General features: G+C 43.2%; 1 protein-coding gene across 1 annotated transcript in view; it reads right to left on the bottom strand.

Annotated features, from left to right (window-relative positions):
• Window positions 1–13,986: 13,986 nt before the first annotated feature.
• Window positions 13,987–19,070, bottom strand: part of TBC1D5 (TBC1 domain family member 5) — a 480,265-nt gene continuing 475,181 nt past the window's right edge. The window contains exon 24 of the mRNA XM_077811294.1: window positions 13,987–18,098. Coding sequence (XP_077667420.1) covers window positions 17,802–18,098 — 297 coding nt within the window. The 3' untranslated portion in view covers window positions 13,987–17,801. The remainder of the gene's footprint in view (window positions 18,099–19,070) is intronic.

The following is a 19,070-nucleotide window of genomic DNA, read 5'->3' as shown; positions in this document are numbered from 1 at the left end:
CTGATGAAGTGGGTTTTAGCCCACAAAAGCTTATGCCCAAATAAATTTGTTAGTCTCTAAGGTGCTACAAGTACTCCTTGTTCTTTCTGCCTCTTGGAGTTCAGTTCCAAGGGCAATGCTTTGATGTTTTGCCAGCAAGTGACCAAATACAATAAATATAAAGTCTCCCCATTGAAAAATAAATACATTAATACTCATTAAATAACATTAATCTATATTAGGGCCTGGTGACTGTTCACTCTGATGTCAGTTGTAAAACTCAAATTACCTTCAATAGCAGCAGGAGCCGACCTTTAATCAGTATCAATATTCTTAACAATAAGCCTAACCCACACTGGAAACAGAAAGTAGAGGAGAGGGATTGAGATGGGAGCCAGCTCCTCAGCTGGTGTAAATCAGCATTCCTCCAGTGAACTCAAAGCAGCTATGCAGATTTACTCCAGCTGCACATCTGGCTCAGGATAGGAATGTTACTTTACCTCTTTGGTCAGCCAATTGAACATTCACAGTAGAAGTGGATCCAAGGTCACTAACTTATCATCCGACACTGTCACACTATCTCTTCAGTTGATGACTGAGGCTGTGCTGTTTATTGTGGTTTGCTACTCTTTTAGACTTTCCTTGAAACTAGGTGCTGAGTTCTAAGAAACGGACAATGTCTCAGTCAGTCACACTTGGGTTTTTCTGAGTGATTTAGGGTAGTTAGCAACTACAGCTTACCTAACTGCCCGAATCTGTGGAAACTAGCACATAGCAGAAGCGTAAGTAGTTTTTCACACAGACGTACCTCTGACGTACTTTCAGTACAGCCTTCCGGCTCCACAAGGCAAAACCCTTGCCAGCGTCCTGTACCTTTTAGAACAAAGGGAGAGTTAGAGGTTGTATATCCAATACAGATATCATACTAAGGACTGCTGGCTTGGAAAGCGCCAGATCTCTAGTTCCTAGCTTCATGGTTAGAGTTGCAGAGGTTACACCCTTGTCACATGAGAGAGAGGTCAGTGTCCACCAACTCCAGGGCTATTGTTACGACTGTAGTGTTTTTCAGTGTGACACATTAGTAAATCTCATTGCTGGTCTGTGGTACAATGGGAAGAAGTGGAGTAAGCAGATTGAATTAGTTTCCTATCTTTAGGCTTCTTTTTCCAGCCTCATGGGACAGGAAGTGAATATCCCGACTGGCCAATTCACGGTTACCTGAATTGCAGCTGCAGCAGCACCACTGCTGTGCAAAATGCTATGTTAGCTTCATCTATTAGCTAGCAATCTTTCGAAAATAAGCACATCTTAACAACTCCTTGAAGAAACACTCTTGTTTTAAAAGGAAAGTTCTGAGATCCCATCCATGGCTGTTTTTTGGGAATAGCTTCTGGACAGCTATTGTGTTGTATTGATTTGATGGGCTGTGCTGCCACGTCGAGGCTAGCAATAATCACCTCCATCAGCCAGGCGAGGAGACAAAATAGCTGTTTCCTGGTGAGATATAAGGAACCAAATCCTTGGCTAGTATAAATTGCTGTCTGTCCACTGAGGTCAATAAAATTATGCTGACTTACACAAGCCAAGGATCTGTCCCAAGAAATCTGGAATTGTATTGTGCTAAAGTGTCCTGTTAACAGAAAACATTCTGCTCTGCAAGTTCTCTGGGTGGAGATCCCTAATCAAGTGTGAGGGCTGATACTGCTTTGAGGAGGTGGAGGGGAGACTATAGGACTGAGAAATACAATGGAGAAATTGGGATGAAACAGTCTCTCATCTGCCATATTCTGAAAACCACAGAATTGGTTTTGTTTGTTTAAAAACAAACAAAAAACCACCCAGTAACCACTAACAAACACTCATCACCATATTTATTTGCCTTTGCATCATAAACCTGTCCCCAGCCTTGCTGCTGTTGTGTCTTTTTAGACTGTAAACCTTCCAAGGCAGAGACTGTCTTTTGTGTGTTTATACAGAAGCCGGTACAATGAAACCCGAGTCCCAGCTAAGGCTTTTGGGTGATAGCGGAATATTATAATAATCTTAAAAACCACTAGTGTTCATCAACACTAAACTTGGCTGCGCCTATTTGCAGTATACGCAACATAGCCTGTTTCCACCTTCTATGACCATGATTTCTAATTTTTTAAATACAAAATGTTGTATAATGATAACTGTTTACAAGATCCACGGAAGCAGGGAAAGGAAGGTAGGTGTTAATGGAGTGACTATGAGAGTTCAGGCTCACAGATTCAACAACAGACACGTGCCAACACCTGGCTTTAACACATCTTTACCTAAGCAACGCACGCTGCCTCTGAAGGGCTGATCAGTTACAGCTTGCCATGACTACTGTGTTGTAACACTTCATAACACAAAGCGATATGGATAGCCTGTGATAGCAAGCTTGCAGTTCAGTCAGAATTGTAATGCTCTAAAACTATCTCTGCTTGCAACCAAACCCTACAGGCTGCTGCAGTGGTAGTTCTGGATGTAGGAATTTTGAAGCCGGGAGTGAGACCTGGTGTGTATATTTGAACCCATATGCTCCTCCATCTTCCACAACCATTTCTTACCAGCACTGGGTCAGACTGAGAGGTTTGTACCATACTTGTTTGCACTCAAGAGTTCTTCACTTAACATTTTACCAACATCCTTGATAATAGCTGGAATTACACATTTTTTAGCGTGTATAAATACCCTGTAACAATAGGGCATGGTGCCACTGTGATGATTACTAATTGTGTTTGTTTACTTTAACAAAAAAACTAACCTCCCTAGTAACCAGTGATCCTGATTATGTTTGTGGTTTACTGAAGTCAGGATAACAAATGAATGTTTCAGTGCAGGGTTTCAACTCACTGATTTGTGTCAGGCTGCTGCTATTCATGCCTTCACATCTTTTGTTGCTGTTCACCAAAAAAGGTCCATTACTGATACTCTTGTAAATCACAGTTTACATGGTGGGAGCAGAAATCAAATCAAGTCATAAAATTGCAAGAGGGGAAGGGTTAAGGAGAAGAAAACTTCTGCTGAACTTTAAAATACATCAAGAGAAGATAATGAAGAAGTACCAAAGATTTAAGATAGAGACATTGTTTTATGCTAAAAATATTCTCTCGTTTTCTTTAAACGTGTACCATATTCATGATAGATTTTCTGCATGGGTGACAGTATGGCCAATTATATATTATAACTGGCAAACACTATATTCCCGTGCCAGCAAGGCTTTCTGTCTTTCTTTGACAATGCTGTTATTAATTACTGAATTGACTGTTCCAGCCATATAATTACTACACTTAGATTTTAAGCCCTTTGGGGCAGATATTGTCATTTGCTAGGTGTTTGTACAGTGTATAAGTTCCTGGGTTAGTGGTTCTGAACTTATCCTTGCAACAAAGCCCGTTGCCAATTGTGCCCACATATCTATTCAGGGGATACCATCACAGGGCCTAATAACATCAGCCACACTATCAGAGGCTCGTTCACCTGCACATCCACCAATGTGATTTATGCCATCATGTGCCAGCAATGCCCCTCTGCCATGTACATTGGTCAAACTGGACAGTCTCTACGTAAAAGAATAAATGGACACAAATCAGATGTCAAGAATTATAACATTCATAAACCAGTCGGAGAACACTTCAATCTCTCTGGTCACGCAATCACAGACATGAAGGTCGCTATCTTAAAACAAAGAAACTTCAAATCCAAACTCCAGCGAGAAACTGCTGAATTGGAATTCATTTGCAAATTGGATACTATTAATTTAGGCTTAAATAGAGACTGGGAGTGGCTAAGTCATTATGCAAGGTAGCCTATTTCCTCTTGTTTTTTCCTACCCCCCCCCCCCCCCAGATGTTCTGGTTTAACTTGGTTTTAAACTTGGAGAGTCGTCAGTTTGGATGAGCTATTACCAGCAGGAGAGTGAGTCTGTGTGTGTATGGGGGTGGGTTTTTGGAGGGGGGTGAGGGAGTGAGAGAACCTGGATTTGTGCAGGAAATGGCCTAACTTCATTATCATGCACATTGTGTAAAGAGTTGTCACTTTGGATGGGCTATCACCAGCAGGAGAATGAATTTGTGTGGGGGGGTGGAGGGTGAGAAAACCTGGATTTGTGCTGGAAATGGCCTAACCTGTTGCTCACTTTAGATAAGCTATTACCAGCAGGACAGTGGGGTGGGAGGAGGTATTGTTTCATATTCTCTGTGTATATATAAAGTCTGCTGTAGTTTCCACGGTATGCATCCGATGAAGTGAGCTGTAGCTCACGAAAGCTCATGCTCAAATAAATTGGTTAGTCTCTAAGGTGCCACAAGGCCTCCTTTTCTTTTTGCGAATACAGACTAACACGGCTGTTCCTCTGAAACCAATGCAAAATTTGCATTTCAGAAAAAGCAAACTTCAGGGCAGGCATATTAAAGTGACTAATACTAGTACAGTTAATGACACACCATATGGTACACTTCAAGTGCAATTGCTTTTCATTTTTATTTAGTGTTAAAGCTCTTAAGATGTGCAGAATGTGACAAACAAGGCTAATTTACATCTTTCCTTCTCCCTTTCTAGCAATTCCTTGGCACTGCAGCACTTTCACAAATCACAACCCTTTTGTGCACAGTGCAAATGGGTCTGCTTTCAAATATGAAACCTGATGTAAGGATGGAATTTGCTCGTGAAAGCTTTTCACTCCTGACAAAGAAGCAGAAACTACCCCTCGAATCCAGGAGCAAACTGCTCTGATACCAAGGGCTGTACTAGAGATGGCCAGTAGGGTTACTCTTCCCCTGATTCATAGAATCATAGGGTTGGAAGGGACCTCTTGAAGGACACCATTGTTAGAAAGTAATCCAGTACCTCCCTGTGTGTTCAGCAACAGCTCTGTCAAACAGGGCACTAAGCTGGGGCGACTGAGGAGGACTAACTGGTTCAAGAGTGAAAAGGGTCCGTCCAGCAGGCTCCTTCCTCAGGGTTTCCACTGGAGGGTTGTAGAGAATAGTGGTTACAAGAAAAACCCAACCAAACTCAAGAACCTCACCTTGAGGTGGCGTCCAGCCTGGTAACAACTAGCGCTGCGTTCTCTCCCCCAGCACTCAGCTAGCTGTCATGGTAGCGTCCTGTACACCTGCCGGGGGCCTGCCTGGGCCTTGAGCCCTCAGCCCCTGCCTCATTGCTGCGCCCTGTGCAGCCGTGCGAGCGGCGTGTGGGAATGAACTCCCTGTTCGTCAGCCAATAAGCAGGGCCTCCGCTTCCCGACGTGGTGGCAGGAAAACAACCGGTTCTAAATGACAGGAAATGTTAGACTCCTAGTCTCTGCCCAAATTGTCTGCTCTTGGATGAAAAAGGAGCTCGGGGGAGAAAGTCTGTGAGGCATTTCTGCAGGGAGATGTAACCCAGGTGCCTAATCGGGAGATCTCTCTTTAAGAGACCCATTGGGGAGGGATAGGAGTTCATTGCGTCTGGGTCATTGTTACTAGGCAGATTTAACACTCCAGAAGCTTCTGGAATTGGGTGTGGTCGTTTTGGGTCTGCTCCAATAGGTGCCCTGTTGCTGGGGTCAGGCTCCAGGAGGGCAAGCAGTCCGGGCAGCTGCTTTGCAGAGGGCCATGTGCCCTGTGTGAGCTGGGAGAAGCTGAGCGCAGGAGCAGAAAGCTGGCTGGTGTCCCTAACTCTGATGCATCTTGCAGCAGGTTAGGGATATTAACCCTCCAACAGGGAAGCATGGGCAATGTTCACTAGAGACAGGGGAAATTGGGAGGGAAAAATAATGTCTTCTGTTTCAATTGCATACTTTTAGCCAAACTGTTTCAGTTAAATTGTGTCAACTAGGGAGATTCACCAACTTTAAAACGGTGATAATGGGGAAAGAGTCATTTCTGTTCTGCTAGTCTCAGTTTTGTATTTTCTTGTAACAGGAATTTCATAAAATCTATACAGTTTACTGAGCGGTTGGTTAATCAGCTGGCTGGCTAGGAGTGATCTCATCGGAGGAACAGGAAGAGTCTGCATGGATTCCAGCTGAAGATTAATACAAGCAAGTGGAGGGACAATGTTGTTTTTGACTCAGAAGATTGTATAGATTTGGTGATCAAAGATGGAATCAGGTGAACTCAACCTAAACTTTTGGGGACTCTGAGTTTCTTCTCACTGTTGTTCTGTGGGGACTGAACTGTTCAGATTTGATTTGTTTTCTTTCTTTATGTTTATGCAGAACTGTGAAGAGAATGTCTGTGGATCATAAAATAGCCAGGTTAAGTTGTAAAAATGATTTACATTTATCATAAGATTTTATAAAGTTATTTCATTAAATTCATTTCTTTCAGTCCTTTTGGGACTTGAATGTGGGGAGGTTGGCCCTGTGCAATCCTTGCTGAAAATCCTTGGAGACTGAATTCTGGGTCTCCAGCTACTTTTCTATGGGAGTTGGGTTTTCTTAGGCACAGGAGAAGGGCAATGAAGTGAACTCTAGACCACCCGAGGGGTACAGAGAGTCTTTTGAATGACTTGCTTGTGATCTGTGGAAGGTGGTTTTGGAGCCTACCCTAACCTGGCAGATCCCACAGGAGACCAGGACCATCTCAGCATGAAAACCCAGTACCCCCACAATAATTCCAGTTCCTTGTGGCTCCCCGGGAGGGCAGCTCTAATGGAGTCGCGCAGCCAGAGACTCTCCCCTCTCCCTCACCAGTAACAGCCCTTGTGGAGGGAGGCTACATGGTAAAGAAGGCTCCACAGAACCTGAGCCAGTGCTACTTTTTATAGCCTTGGGGTTGACAGGGGACAAGTTTCTCCAGAGCCCTACCCGAGCACACCTCCTCCCCTTTCCTGGTCCGCACATCTTTGTTCCCTTCCTCAGCACAGCGACCTCACAGAGAGGATGGTGCCACAGAGGCAGCTGATTCTCCACTTCCATGTGCAAAGGAGTGATCACTGTGGGCAGGACCCCTCTGCATGTGCGTCAAGGGGGCCACAATCTGATCCATTAAGACAACTGGTAAAATCAATATGATGCAGCCACGAGGAAAAATTGAGGAAAAATTTCCAGCAGAGCTACAGCACTGAAAGACTCATGCTTCCCTCTGTGCTGGGTTTCTAGCTTTACAGGCTCCCAAACTCCTCTTCGACTAGTATTTTTAGAGTGTATCTACAATCCATACGCACACCTTATACGTACCGAACACGTCAATACCAGGTCATGGAGCAGCTGTGGAACCTTCCACAGAAGCTACTTCAGTCTGCTGGCTAGAATATACTGCAGGAAGGGGAGGGGGGCAAACGAGAGGATCGGCCCAAAAGGAGATTCCCTGGCCCAGTCCCTACCCCACCTATCCCCAAAAGCTCTTTAGTGCAGGAACCATCTTGTATTTTCTGTATATCAAACACGCTGTTCTCAACAGACAATGTGGCTGTCACCTTCCAGGACCACCATCAGTTAGTATGCTGATATGAGCAGATGGGGGACAGGAGCTTGAAAATGAGAAAAGATGGCCCTTTTGCCTCAGCAACACCGCTGAATTCCAGTACCTTGGCGAGGGGGAGTCTGGATGTTACGTCTGCATCTTGTTTGCATTTTGTCTTTGAACAAGCAAATTACCTTCAGGAAAGTAGCTAATGGATAGAACCTGACTTTATATAACTAGTGATCATAAAAATGCCATGTTGTGGTTGTTTGCCTCTCTCTTGCCCTTTGTACACTGCTTGTCTTGTTGCCTCCCTCAAAAGACACGTGCTTGTTATCCTGAGCACTCTGCTTGTATGAGGCCACTTTTCCCCCTTGGTGTGATCCTTGCCTTTTTTGATTGTAAGCAGGGAGTGTTTCTCCTTGAGTGTTAGTATAGTAACAAGCACAATGCAGTCCCAGTCATGGTTGGTTCCTCTGAATGCAGCTGTACCATAATCTAGCTGACCCAGAGTACCTTTGGCCCAAGTGTTAGAATTCACTTATTCCGGCCTCCGAAGGCGGCTGGCTCTGTGTCCCACTTTAGGATCAACGGGTGTTCCTTGTACTCCTTGGGCTGATGACAGGCGCAGCCCTTGGAGTTTGCTAGTTGCTGATTCTTAGTGTGCCTGAGCTGCTACGTAGTGGCTGGGTGAATAAATTCATATATAGCCCACAAGGACATTAAGACCTATATTTACATGGAATCAAGGACCAGCAGATTGTAAGGAGAAATGAACAGTTTATTCTAGAAAGAGATGGGATTCAAAGAAAAGAAAGGGCAAGGGCAGGAACCAGGGAGGAAATCTGGAACTGACTGGAGCTGTTCGGAAAAATGTTTTCTTTCTCCCCAGAGCATTTTTGATAAAAACAAAAAGAACATTTGTTTTTGTCAAAACTCTTAGAAAAACATGTCAGCGGTTTGGAGCTGAAAACTCAACAGTTTTTGGCCAACCCCCCCCCGCATTTACCATTCGAAAAGAAGTGTCAATTTTTCATTTTGTCCAGCCCTAGAAAATCAAGGTTAACAAAGAACTGAATAATTAGCCCATCAGAGTAATAAACACTCCCTCCCCTAAAATAATCCAAATCCTGCATGCTGAGTCAAGAAATAAAAAAGGTCAGCCCAGAGTTTTCCCACAGGCTGTCGCTGGTTAGTGGGGTTGATGCACCAAAGGGAGGTTCTTGTGTAGGAAACTGACAGGTCTCTTTTCCAGGTAGAATGAGCCTCTGGTGGTCTTGAGCAACCCCTGGTATTTGGTGGGTGGAGGCCTAGTGGGAGAGGCTGGCACTCAATCTTCTCTGGAGTAGAGTCTTGGGATCCTATCTGTTTCCCTCAGAGTGACTGAGAGCCTGCATTCCCTCCTGCTCCCTGTACCAAGTTCTCTTGGCCTCAGTAATATAGCACGAGTTGGCATTTCAAAAGGGTATGTTGCTGTCATGTGACAGAGATCACTGTCCAGTGACTTCAGCATGTTATCACCCCCCTCCCCATAGTAACCATTTATAACATGGAATAAAAATGACAAGGCATGCGTGGATGGAAAAAAACTGGGTAATAAAGCTCATTGATAAGCTTATCAGAAGCTGGGTAAGTGGTCCGAGTATGGATAACACCTCTTGCAAAAACCTTCCATTGGACCTAAGTAAGATTTCAAAATGTAGCAAAATAAGAAGCGTATTGGCTGGGTCAGTGACTGTGCTCCAGGCACAAAGTGCTTCAGTTCTGTCATGTTGAGGATATTAGCTTTGATCACAGTGACTAAGAATTAATTTGTTCAGGAAATAGCTCACGCTATTGTGGGCTACATTCAGAATAAAAAAAAAACCCCTGCCAGACTTTTGACACAATAGGCACTGCATGCTCTAATGAGAAAAAGAACTGAGAAAATGAGCTTAGTGGGGAGTTACCCCCACACCCTAACTTCTTCGCTGTTCAGTAAACATGCAACTCACTGGTCACAATTTTATCCATGAGAGTGATCACTTAAGGTGAGCTATTACCAGCGGGGGGGGGGGGGGGGGGGGGGAGGAACCTTTTATAGTGATAATCAATGTGGGCCATTTCCAGCAGCTGACAAGAACATCTGAGGAACAGTGGGGGGTAGGGGTGGGGAAATAGTTTTACTTTGTGTAATGACCCATCCACTCCCAGTCTTTATTCACTACAAAAGGTTCCCCCCCACCCCCGGGCTCTCCTGCTGGTAATAGCTCACCTTAAGTGATCACTGTCATTACAGTGTGTATGGTAACACCCATTGTTCCATGTTCTCTATGTATATAAATCTCCCCACTGTATTTTTCCACTGAATGCATCTGATGAAGTGAGCTGTAGCTCACGAAAGCTTATGCTCAAATAAATTTGTTAGTCTCTAAGGTGCCACAAGTCCTCCTTTTCTATTTCTAGGGACTCTGAATGCTTCCTAGCAATTAGAAGCTTGAGAAAACACATCGGAAGGAGCCTTGTGACACTGTTAAGGTTCATAGCTGAGAGGAGACTGCATGTAGAGAAATGGTCAGAGTGAAAAGCAGAACCTGTGAAAACGTTCGAGTTTTCCCCAGACTAGCTCTATGACTGATAGTGTTTGTTCAGCTGCAGTCTCCTCAGCCCTTCAGTGCTTGTGTGGCTGTTCATGCACTCCATGAAAGCCAACGAATGTGCTGAAATAATGGGAGACTTATTTGAAGTTCTTGCAGTGAACGTGAACTGAAACTCCTGTGGCTTCTCTCTGCCGTTGGCATTTTTTCCATCCACCTTGCATCTCAGCATCAGCTAGCACTTGGCAATTTACAAATGAAGATAGATTTGCACAAATGTACCTTGGCTGCTACATGCAAAGCATATAAATGCTATAATGATGGGTCCTAGAGAAAACACTTAGAATCTTTTATGCATGGGTATAGGCAGGTACAATTTATAATTTCCTGGGCCATTATTGCTCTGTTCTGTATTAGGCCTTTACCACACTGCCAAGTCTCTTGAATTATACTTTCTACCTTGGTGGTAATGGGCCAAATTCTTCCCTGGGGGTAATTCATGTCTAATGCCCCTTGTTAGTGGTTAAAAAAATAATATTGTAAGCAGGGGGCAGCAGGCGGCTTAGGAGCACATTTCAAATTGCTAGCTATTTCTTTGGTGACCTTCCACATTCTTTCAACTCTAAATTTAGATAGCTACTACAATGGCAGCGTTGCAGATTCCGTGCCACAGGAAACAACAAGCAGCAACTGTCCTGATCTTTCTTGAAAGAACAGCATAGATTGAGCTAGCCTGATGACTATAGTGCAGCCAGATCCAGCCGCATTTATCAAATTGTACCTTTTCATGTCTAATTACTATCATAGGTTTTCACTTAAGGCAGCCTCATAACATACAAAAGCTGAAGTAGCATTAAAGGTCTGACATACAAAAGCGAAGAAACTGACCAAGTTAAGGCTTCTATGCCTGTATTCAAACAGTCCCACTGTGCCTTAGAGCAGATGAGTTCTAAGTGATGTTACACAGCTTGGGTGTCATAAACGTGAGGTACAAGTAAAACAGCACCATGCAGGATCAGGCCCTAAATAAGTAAACTGAATTTAATAATTTTGCCTGCTTTAGTATTATCTAAATATGAGAATAGCAGGGGTAATGGATAACATTTACAAATATGAAATAGACATTACTGAAATGGGCTGAAAAAAATGTAAAAATATTGGGACCTTGGCTGGAATAAGCTGATGATATTTGCTATGAAGCTGGAATCATCAGCTAGTGGGTGTGTTTCTAGTGGGGTCCACAGGGGTTGGTTCTTGCCCCTCATTATTTAACATTTTATTAATGACCTGGAAGACAACATAAAATCATTACTTATAAAGTTTGCAGATGACACAAAAATCTGGGGAGTGGAAAATACTGAAGAGTACTGGTCCCTGATACAGAGTGATCTGGATTGTTTGGTAAACCGGGCTCAGGCAAACATTATGCATTTTAATATGGCTATATGTAAATGTATACATCTACAAAGCATGTAGGCCATACTTACAGGATGGGGGACCCTATCTGAGAAGCAGTGACCCTGAAAAAGATCTAGGAGTCATGGTCGATAATCAACTGAACATGAGCTCCCAATATGATGCTATGGCCGAAGAGGGAATGCAATCCTTGGATGCATGAATAGCGGACTCTTGAGTTGGAGAGGTTATTTTACCTCTCTGTTTGGCATTGGTGGAATAATGTGTCCAATTCAAGAAGGATGTTGATAAATTGGAAAGGGTTCGGAGAAGAGCCATGAGAATGACTGAAGGATTAGAAAACATGCCTTATAGTGACAGACTGTAGGAGCTCAATCTGTTTAGCTTACCAAAGAGACGGTTAAGGGGTAGCTTGATTAGTCCGTAAAAATGTCATTTAATAATAGGCTCTTCAATCTGCAGAGAAGGGTATAACCCTACCCAATAGTTGGAAGTTGAAGCTAGACAAATTCAGACAGGAAATAAGGCATAGATTTTTAACAGTGACGATAATTAACCATTGGAATAATTTACCACGCCATCACTGGCAATTTTTAAATCAAGACTGGATGTTTTTCTAAAAGATCTGCTCTAGGGCAGTGGTTTTCAAACTTTTTTTCTGGGGACACAGTTGAAAAAAATTGTTGATGCCCGTGATCCAATGGAGCTGTGGATGACGGGTTTGGGGAAGGGCTCCGGGCTGGGTCAGAGGGCTAGGGTGCGGCTGGGGCCAGGAATGAAGGGTTCAGGGTGTGGGAGGGGGCTCAGGGCTGGGGCAGGGGATTGGGATGCAGGCATGGACTTACCTCCAGCGGCTCAGCCGGGGTGCACCGCGGACCGTGCTGTGCCCCAGAAGCAGCCAGCAGCAGGTCTGGCTCTTGGCGGAGGCACACAAGCGGCTCTGGACGACTCTCACCCGCAGGCACTGCCTCCCCCTCCAGTTCCCATTGGCTGGTTTCTGGGCAATGGGAGTGCAGAGCCAGTGCTCAGGGCGGAAACAATGCACGGAGCCCCATGGCCCCCCTAACTAGAGCAGGACCGGCTGCTGGCCACTTCCGGGGCACAGTGCAGTGTCAGAAAAGGTAGGCACTAGCCTGCCTTAGTTGGGCAGCACCGCCGACGGGACTTTTAATGTCCCAGTCGGGGTGCTGACCAGAGCAAGGCAACCCAGAGCAATGCCGCGACCCAGTACTGGGATTGAAAAACACTGCTCTGGGGAAGTTCGATGGCCTATGTTATACTGGAGATCACATCAGATCGGGGTGGGTGATCTTTTTGGCCCGAGGGCCACATCTGGGTGTGAAAATTGCATGGAAGGCCATGAATGTAGGGGTAGGGCAGGGGGTTGGGGTGTGCAAGGGACTCCGGGGTGCAGGAAGGGGCTCAGGGCAAGGGGTTGGGGCGGAGGAGAGGTGTAGGTTGTATGATGGGGCTCAGGGCCGGGGGTTGTGGTGCAGGAGGGGGCTCAGGGAAAGGGGTTGGGGTGCAGGAAGGGTGCAGCAGGGGGCTCAGAGCAAGGGGTTGGGAGGCAGGGTGCAGGAAGGGTTTGGGGTGTGGGCTCTGGCCCAGCACCACTTACTTGGAGTCGGGTGGCAGCGGCATGCACTGGGGCCAGGGCAGGCTCCCTGCCTGCCTGCCTGCCCTGGCCCCGTGCCGCTCCCAGAAGCGGCCGGCACCATGCCCCTGAGGCCCCTGGTGGAGGGGAGACAGAGGGCTGTGCGTACTGCCCTTGCCTGCGGGTACCTCCCCTGAAGCTCCCATTGGCCGCGGTTCCCCATTCCCAGGGGCTCCAGGGACGTGGTGCCAGCTGTTTCCAGGAGTGGAGCAGGGCCTGCGGCACCACGAGGGTGGCAATCCTGCAGGCCGTATCCAAAGTCTTGACGGGCCGTAGTTTGCCCACCCGTGCATTAAATGGTCACAATGGTCCCTTTTGGCCTCGGAATCTATTAAACTAGTAACGCTGAATTTAATGGTTTCAGAGTAGCAGCCGTGTTAGTCTGTATCCACAAAAAGAAAAGGAGGACTAGTGGCACCTTAGAGATTAACAAATTTGTTTGAGCATAAGCTTTCGTGAGCTACATGCATCCGATGAAGTGAGCTGTAGCTCACGAAAGCTTATGCTCAAATAAATCTGTTAGTCTCTAAGGTGCCACAAGTCCTCCTTTTCTTTTTACTGAATTTAATGGAACAAGTGTTTTTCATGATCTTAAAATCTGGCCCTTTACTTTCAGTACAGTAAATATAGCACACTATCAGTTTCATGAAATAGCAAACAAATTCTAACGTGTGTTTTAATGAAATACATAGTAATCACTTGGGTTTTCTAGCTCGTGTATACAATTACAATAAAATAACGGTAATGAATGGTGGTGATTTCAGTTCTATGTAAGCAATGGAAGTGCTCTGAGATAAACTGATGAAAAGTGCTATATAAGAGTTAGATATTATTTTCAAGCAGCTGCGCATCCCTATTTTGGGAAAGCATAGTTGTAATATTTTAACCCCTATTCACCAGATTCCTCCCATCTTTTTGTTGTTGATGAGAGTAAAAGCAGACACCCAAAGAATTTGCATTTGTTAGTTCTTTCTTTAATAAAGCAGGTTAGACATTCTTCCAGAGTGAAGATACAAATTTCCACAGCTAAATGAATACCCAGTCAAAATATGGTGACTGCCTTTCTGCAGTAAGGTATGACTGACATTACATGCACAGGACTTGAAACAGTCATATGGTACAGACTTGAGATACAGTACAATAAGCCTCAAATTGGCTCAGGTATATTTTTTAAAGTCCCACATTAGTACTTATCTGTAATTTACAATGCATATATTTTCTATCAGATTACTGTTATCCATGAACATTATGAGCAGGTCATTTTTGGAAGAAAGAATAATCCTGTGTTTTAAAATGGCAATTTCTTCCTTGGTATATTTGTAACATAAGGCAAGATAGGGTGATTATCTGTCATTTTGTCCAAACTATAGCCAATTGGCTTAATGTATATAAAAGAGTCTAATGACATTTCCAGTATGATCAAACAGCAGCCACGAGTAGTATTTGGAATGTAGAGGGACATGGTATAACCAAAGTGGATCCATCCAATGGGATTCACTCAAATTTCATTTCTATTAATGTCTCTCTACTGCCGAGGATTTGTTCAAATCCCATGGCACAATAGACATTCAGCAAAACTTGTGAGTTTTAAAAAAAGTTTTATACTTTCAGCTTTGCTTAAAAATGTACTATTAATGACATAACCACTAATTTTAAAGAATAAGAGAACTGTACAAATCACATTCTTTTATAGCACTGAGACTGTTCAAGAGAATGACAATGTGATCCCTGGAGTAAATGGACAGAAAACAAAAGAATGCTTAAAAAAAGATTAAAAAATAAAGTGTTTTACCGCTGCCAGACTGTTGTGGTCACTGAAGATTTTGGTTTTATGAAACACAGTACTTCTTGAGTCTCTGGATCTGCATAACACTTCCCCCATCTTTACATATGCACTTCCTGATCAGATTCACCTTTGTGCCACATCAGCACCAACTCTAGCTGGAAGGGGGAATGCTAGAAAAGCCTGAAGGCTCTAAAGTAACAGCTATTTAATCTTCTGGCATTCACACAAACTCAGGGATACAAAATAAACCTGCACACAGGCATGCAGGTTAAATCCTGAAATGTTTTTTGTGAAGATGTAGAAATGAGAGGATTAGAATTAAACAAATATACAAACCCCTCCAAAATGTTATGCGTTTAAGATCTTTCAGCAAAACAAAAAGCCATCATGACTGTTCAGCACACCAAAGTGTCACACACATGATGCTAAACCTGCTTATAACATTCCAGTATTTCTTCATTTTACAAGGCACAAATAATTTTGGAAGAATTATGTGGTGGCTTTCAAATGTGTACGTGTATGGCAGCTTCTCTGTAATTATGTGATAATTACCTTTTCATTTCAGTCTTCAACACTAGACCTTGTAAGAGCCAACTACAGTATATCACATCATCTAACTTTGAAAAACTGTATTTAACTCCAGTTACTTGCAGATGAATTGATAATTGCATGCACCAGTTATTAATAACATAACATTTGTCATGCAATTACAAAATTATTGCATGGTTACACGGTATGAATCCTGTAAAATAAAATCCTTTAAACATGGAGGGATTTTGTTGTTGTTGCATATATAGTAATTTAGTGGCATTCTTTCTATAAGTGTATTTCCTCAGAGCTGCTGAAAAAGTAGGCTTCCATTTATTAATAATTTATTTTTGTTACTTCCAAAGAGTTTAAGAATGATTATGGAATGCAAAAAACAACCCCACGTGTATGATCAGATGCATCCCACATTTCATGGGAAAGAGATTTCCTTTTCCGAATAGAAAAACAAGCTAGAGAGTTAATTAGAATCTTGTCCTCATTGAACCACTGCCTTTTTCTTGACTGGCAATGGGGAAGATCATGTCACTGTATTTGTATACAGAGAATACATGGCTAGTAGCAACGCAATATAAAGTGCTTTTAATTATGAGTGCCTCAGGGCTCTTTTCCTCCTTCCCTGGTAAGTTATGTTCACCCGATAGCTGGAAGCTGTTTTAATTCAGTCTGCTCGGTTCTAACACCATCGGATGGTTAAATTTCCCTAGCAAACCACTGATTTAGACATGTTAATCTCAGTCAGCTGTAATTCTTCCCAGGGACAGTGAAATTAGTTAATATAATTAGGTGTAAGAGGTGTAGTGCTACCTCTGAAGAGAAAAAAATATTAGGCAAAAAGACGCAGGACTCTGTTGTTCAGGTCCCCATCCTTTCCAAAATTTGCCAGCTGGTTCTACTTTAACACAGGAGTGAGGAAGTGTTAAAAATGGGACACAAACTTGTGTCTTTAACCTGCGCCAGCTATTGTGGGATTAAAGATTAAGAACTCAGGACTCTTCTACTGAGAACAAACCTGGTGGCATCCCTAAATCAGAGCAAGGGCAACTTCATTTTGCTTCAGAAGGAAAGATCAAACCCAATCAAGCTAGCTGCAAAGGGAAGTTTTCATCTCTCCATTAGCAGCATTTAAATGTTCGTCTCTCCATTAAATCGTGAATTGCTTTTAGATACAGTCGTAGAAGTTCTTTCATTTTATCATTCTCTTTTGTTGCAGACATCCCTAGGAATCTAAATAGAGTTCTCCTTTGCCTTCTCTCCTTGCCACAGTAACAAACAAATTACTCCAGCAAGGTGGATGATTTTCAACAACTCCGTAATTTGGAATCAGTCTCCACATCATTTTCATACCACATCCCATGCCTTTTCACAGCCATGCCTCCAGCATATTTCTATACCTCAGAACAGATGTGTTGACTGAGAACTACTTTTTCTACTTCAGCAAAAGTCACCATTCAAATTCGTCTAGCTAGAGGAAAAGGTATCTCATAGTCCCTTGGAATTCAGGACTCCTGTGGGACAACAGACAGTGCTTCTAATCAAATAAATGGGGATAACTCCAACTCACATTTCTCAATGAATTATTTCTTAAACTGTAACAGAATTGCCATGAAGGAAAACCTCAGTACCATCCATCATGAATGAACTTGATTCTTATACACAAAAGAGGCTGTACAGTTCTTAAAACATTTACAGAAACAGATTCCAAAGGAACACTACTCCAACACACAAACCCCGCACCACCTCTCTCAGAAATATTAGAAGTCTTTTAACTAGTATAGATTCAAGCTACCCAGGGCTTTAAAGAGGCTATTTTAGATTTGATTTGGTGTTCTATACCTGAAGTGCCGGTCTTATCTTTTATAGTTTCTCTCTCTGAGTACTAGTCAGAGGTTTTGCTGTGACTCCAGTAATCTTGATGCCAGCTGCTGAACCAGTTGCTAAAGGATACTTTGCATCTCTTCGATTTGCTTCCCCTCATTTTCTACCCATAATCTCTAGCGGAATAGTTCCCTTCCCACCCAGCATAAGCCTAACCTGGCATGCTGGAAAAAGTAAATGTATTAATTGTAGTTTTGTCTCCTCTCCTCTGGGTACCCATTAGAATATATGCCCCAGGTTACTCTGTGTGGTGAGAAACTAACTAAATAGTACTATAGCTCTGGAAGCCACTAAGATAACCCTACAACTAGCAGTAGTTCTATATTGGGTCTGGATACTACTGCGGTTAAGGTAACCATTACAAAATTTTTATACTCTTTGGAGGGTTGCAAGATACTGCCTGGACCAAATTTGTGCTCTGATCTATTAGCTAGGCTTTTAGCAGCTGGAATGGGTTATCTTTATATACCTTCTGTCCTTCTGAGTCAGTCATCCAGGCCTGTGGAATCAAAGTTATTTCAGCTGAGGTTTAGTAACTGACCTCACAAGCTCACCAAGCTGTTTAATTAGATGTCCAAGGGGCTGACAATAGTGAAGTCAGAATCCTTGCTATTATTGCTGTCATCATCATCAGGGCTGGAACTCAGGTTACTAGAGGAGGCAGAAATGGAGCCCATGAGTGGATCAGAAAAGACCAAAGAAGAACGAGATGGAGCTTCATTCTTCGTTGCCGCCTCCTTGTGTGCCTGAAGCGACTGCTTGTGCTCAGAGACAGCACCTTTATTTCCCTCCTCTTCTTCGGAAACCAGGATATAGTCGTCAGTGCTTCTGCTCTCTGCATTTCTGCTTGTTTCAGCTGTTGCCTGTGAGACAATAGCATGGAAATGATTTAGAGTAAGTGGCAAAACTAAAAACCACATCTTTATTTTAAAATCTCTATTCTACCCATCAGTGTGATACTGGACATAGGAAAAATAAACAATAGTTGCCAACAACTGACATAACTCAAGTCTACTCTGACTTGTATGATCTCCACCCACTGACCTGACAAATACCCTAGGTACTTCAGCTGTGCAAACAGTTATATTCAGAGTATACAAATGTATCTTGCACTGTGTCCTAATGATCACTAAATAGGACCCTGGTTAGATACATAGAGGGTTAGTTCTAGGCTCAAAAGCCTCACTATGAAGAATGACCCAACGCTCATCTCTCAAACCTCAACCCTGGGGAGAAACAGCAAGAGGAATCTGGCTCACTGCAAGCGTTGCAGAAGGGCAGATGAGGGAAAAATTAAGTTTTTTAGCTAACAAAACAGCAATTGCTAAAAGTACTTGTTTACTTTGATGAAATATAAAGTTGAGATTGAATAAAAACACATCACCGGGTACTGGAGCTTGTACTCGTGCTAAAGTACTTCTCTCTCACATTACTGCAGTTCCCTACAGTTCCACGTAACTAGGTGATCTCAATTTGGGATCTTATAGCTACATTATAGTACTGAAGATTGTTGGAAATCAGAATTACAGTGACATTTTTTCTGTTGGTTAATGAGATAGTATTAGAGAACCTTTGGCTTGTAGAAGTTAATGTAAAATGACATTTTGGAGAGTGATCTGAATCCCCACTTAGCCCATGGGGTGGCTTGTTCACCAAACTTTTACACCACCTGGAACAACTGCAGTCCCTCAAGAGATCCATGATTTGAATCATAAGGATCAATGGCATATCCATCAGAGCAGAAATACTTTTATTAGCAAATTTGTAATCTGTTACCTTGAGTGGATGGCAGACTATTTCCTCTTTCTTCCATAAGAAACATTAATATCATGATC

This window comes from Eretmochelys imbricata, chromosome 2 (assembly GCF_965152235.1).
Source record: "Eretmochelys imbricata isolate rEreImb1 chromosome 2, rEreImb1.hap1, whole genome shotgun sequence".
Taxonomy (NCBI): Eukaryota; Metazoa; Chordata; order Testudines; family Cheloniidae; genus Eretmochelys; species Eretmochelys imbricata.
Note: the sequence above shows the minus strand (reverse complement) of the source record. Positions and strands in the feature narration are given on the sequence as shown.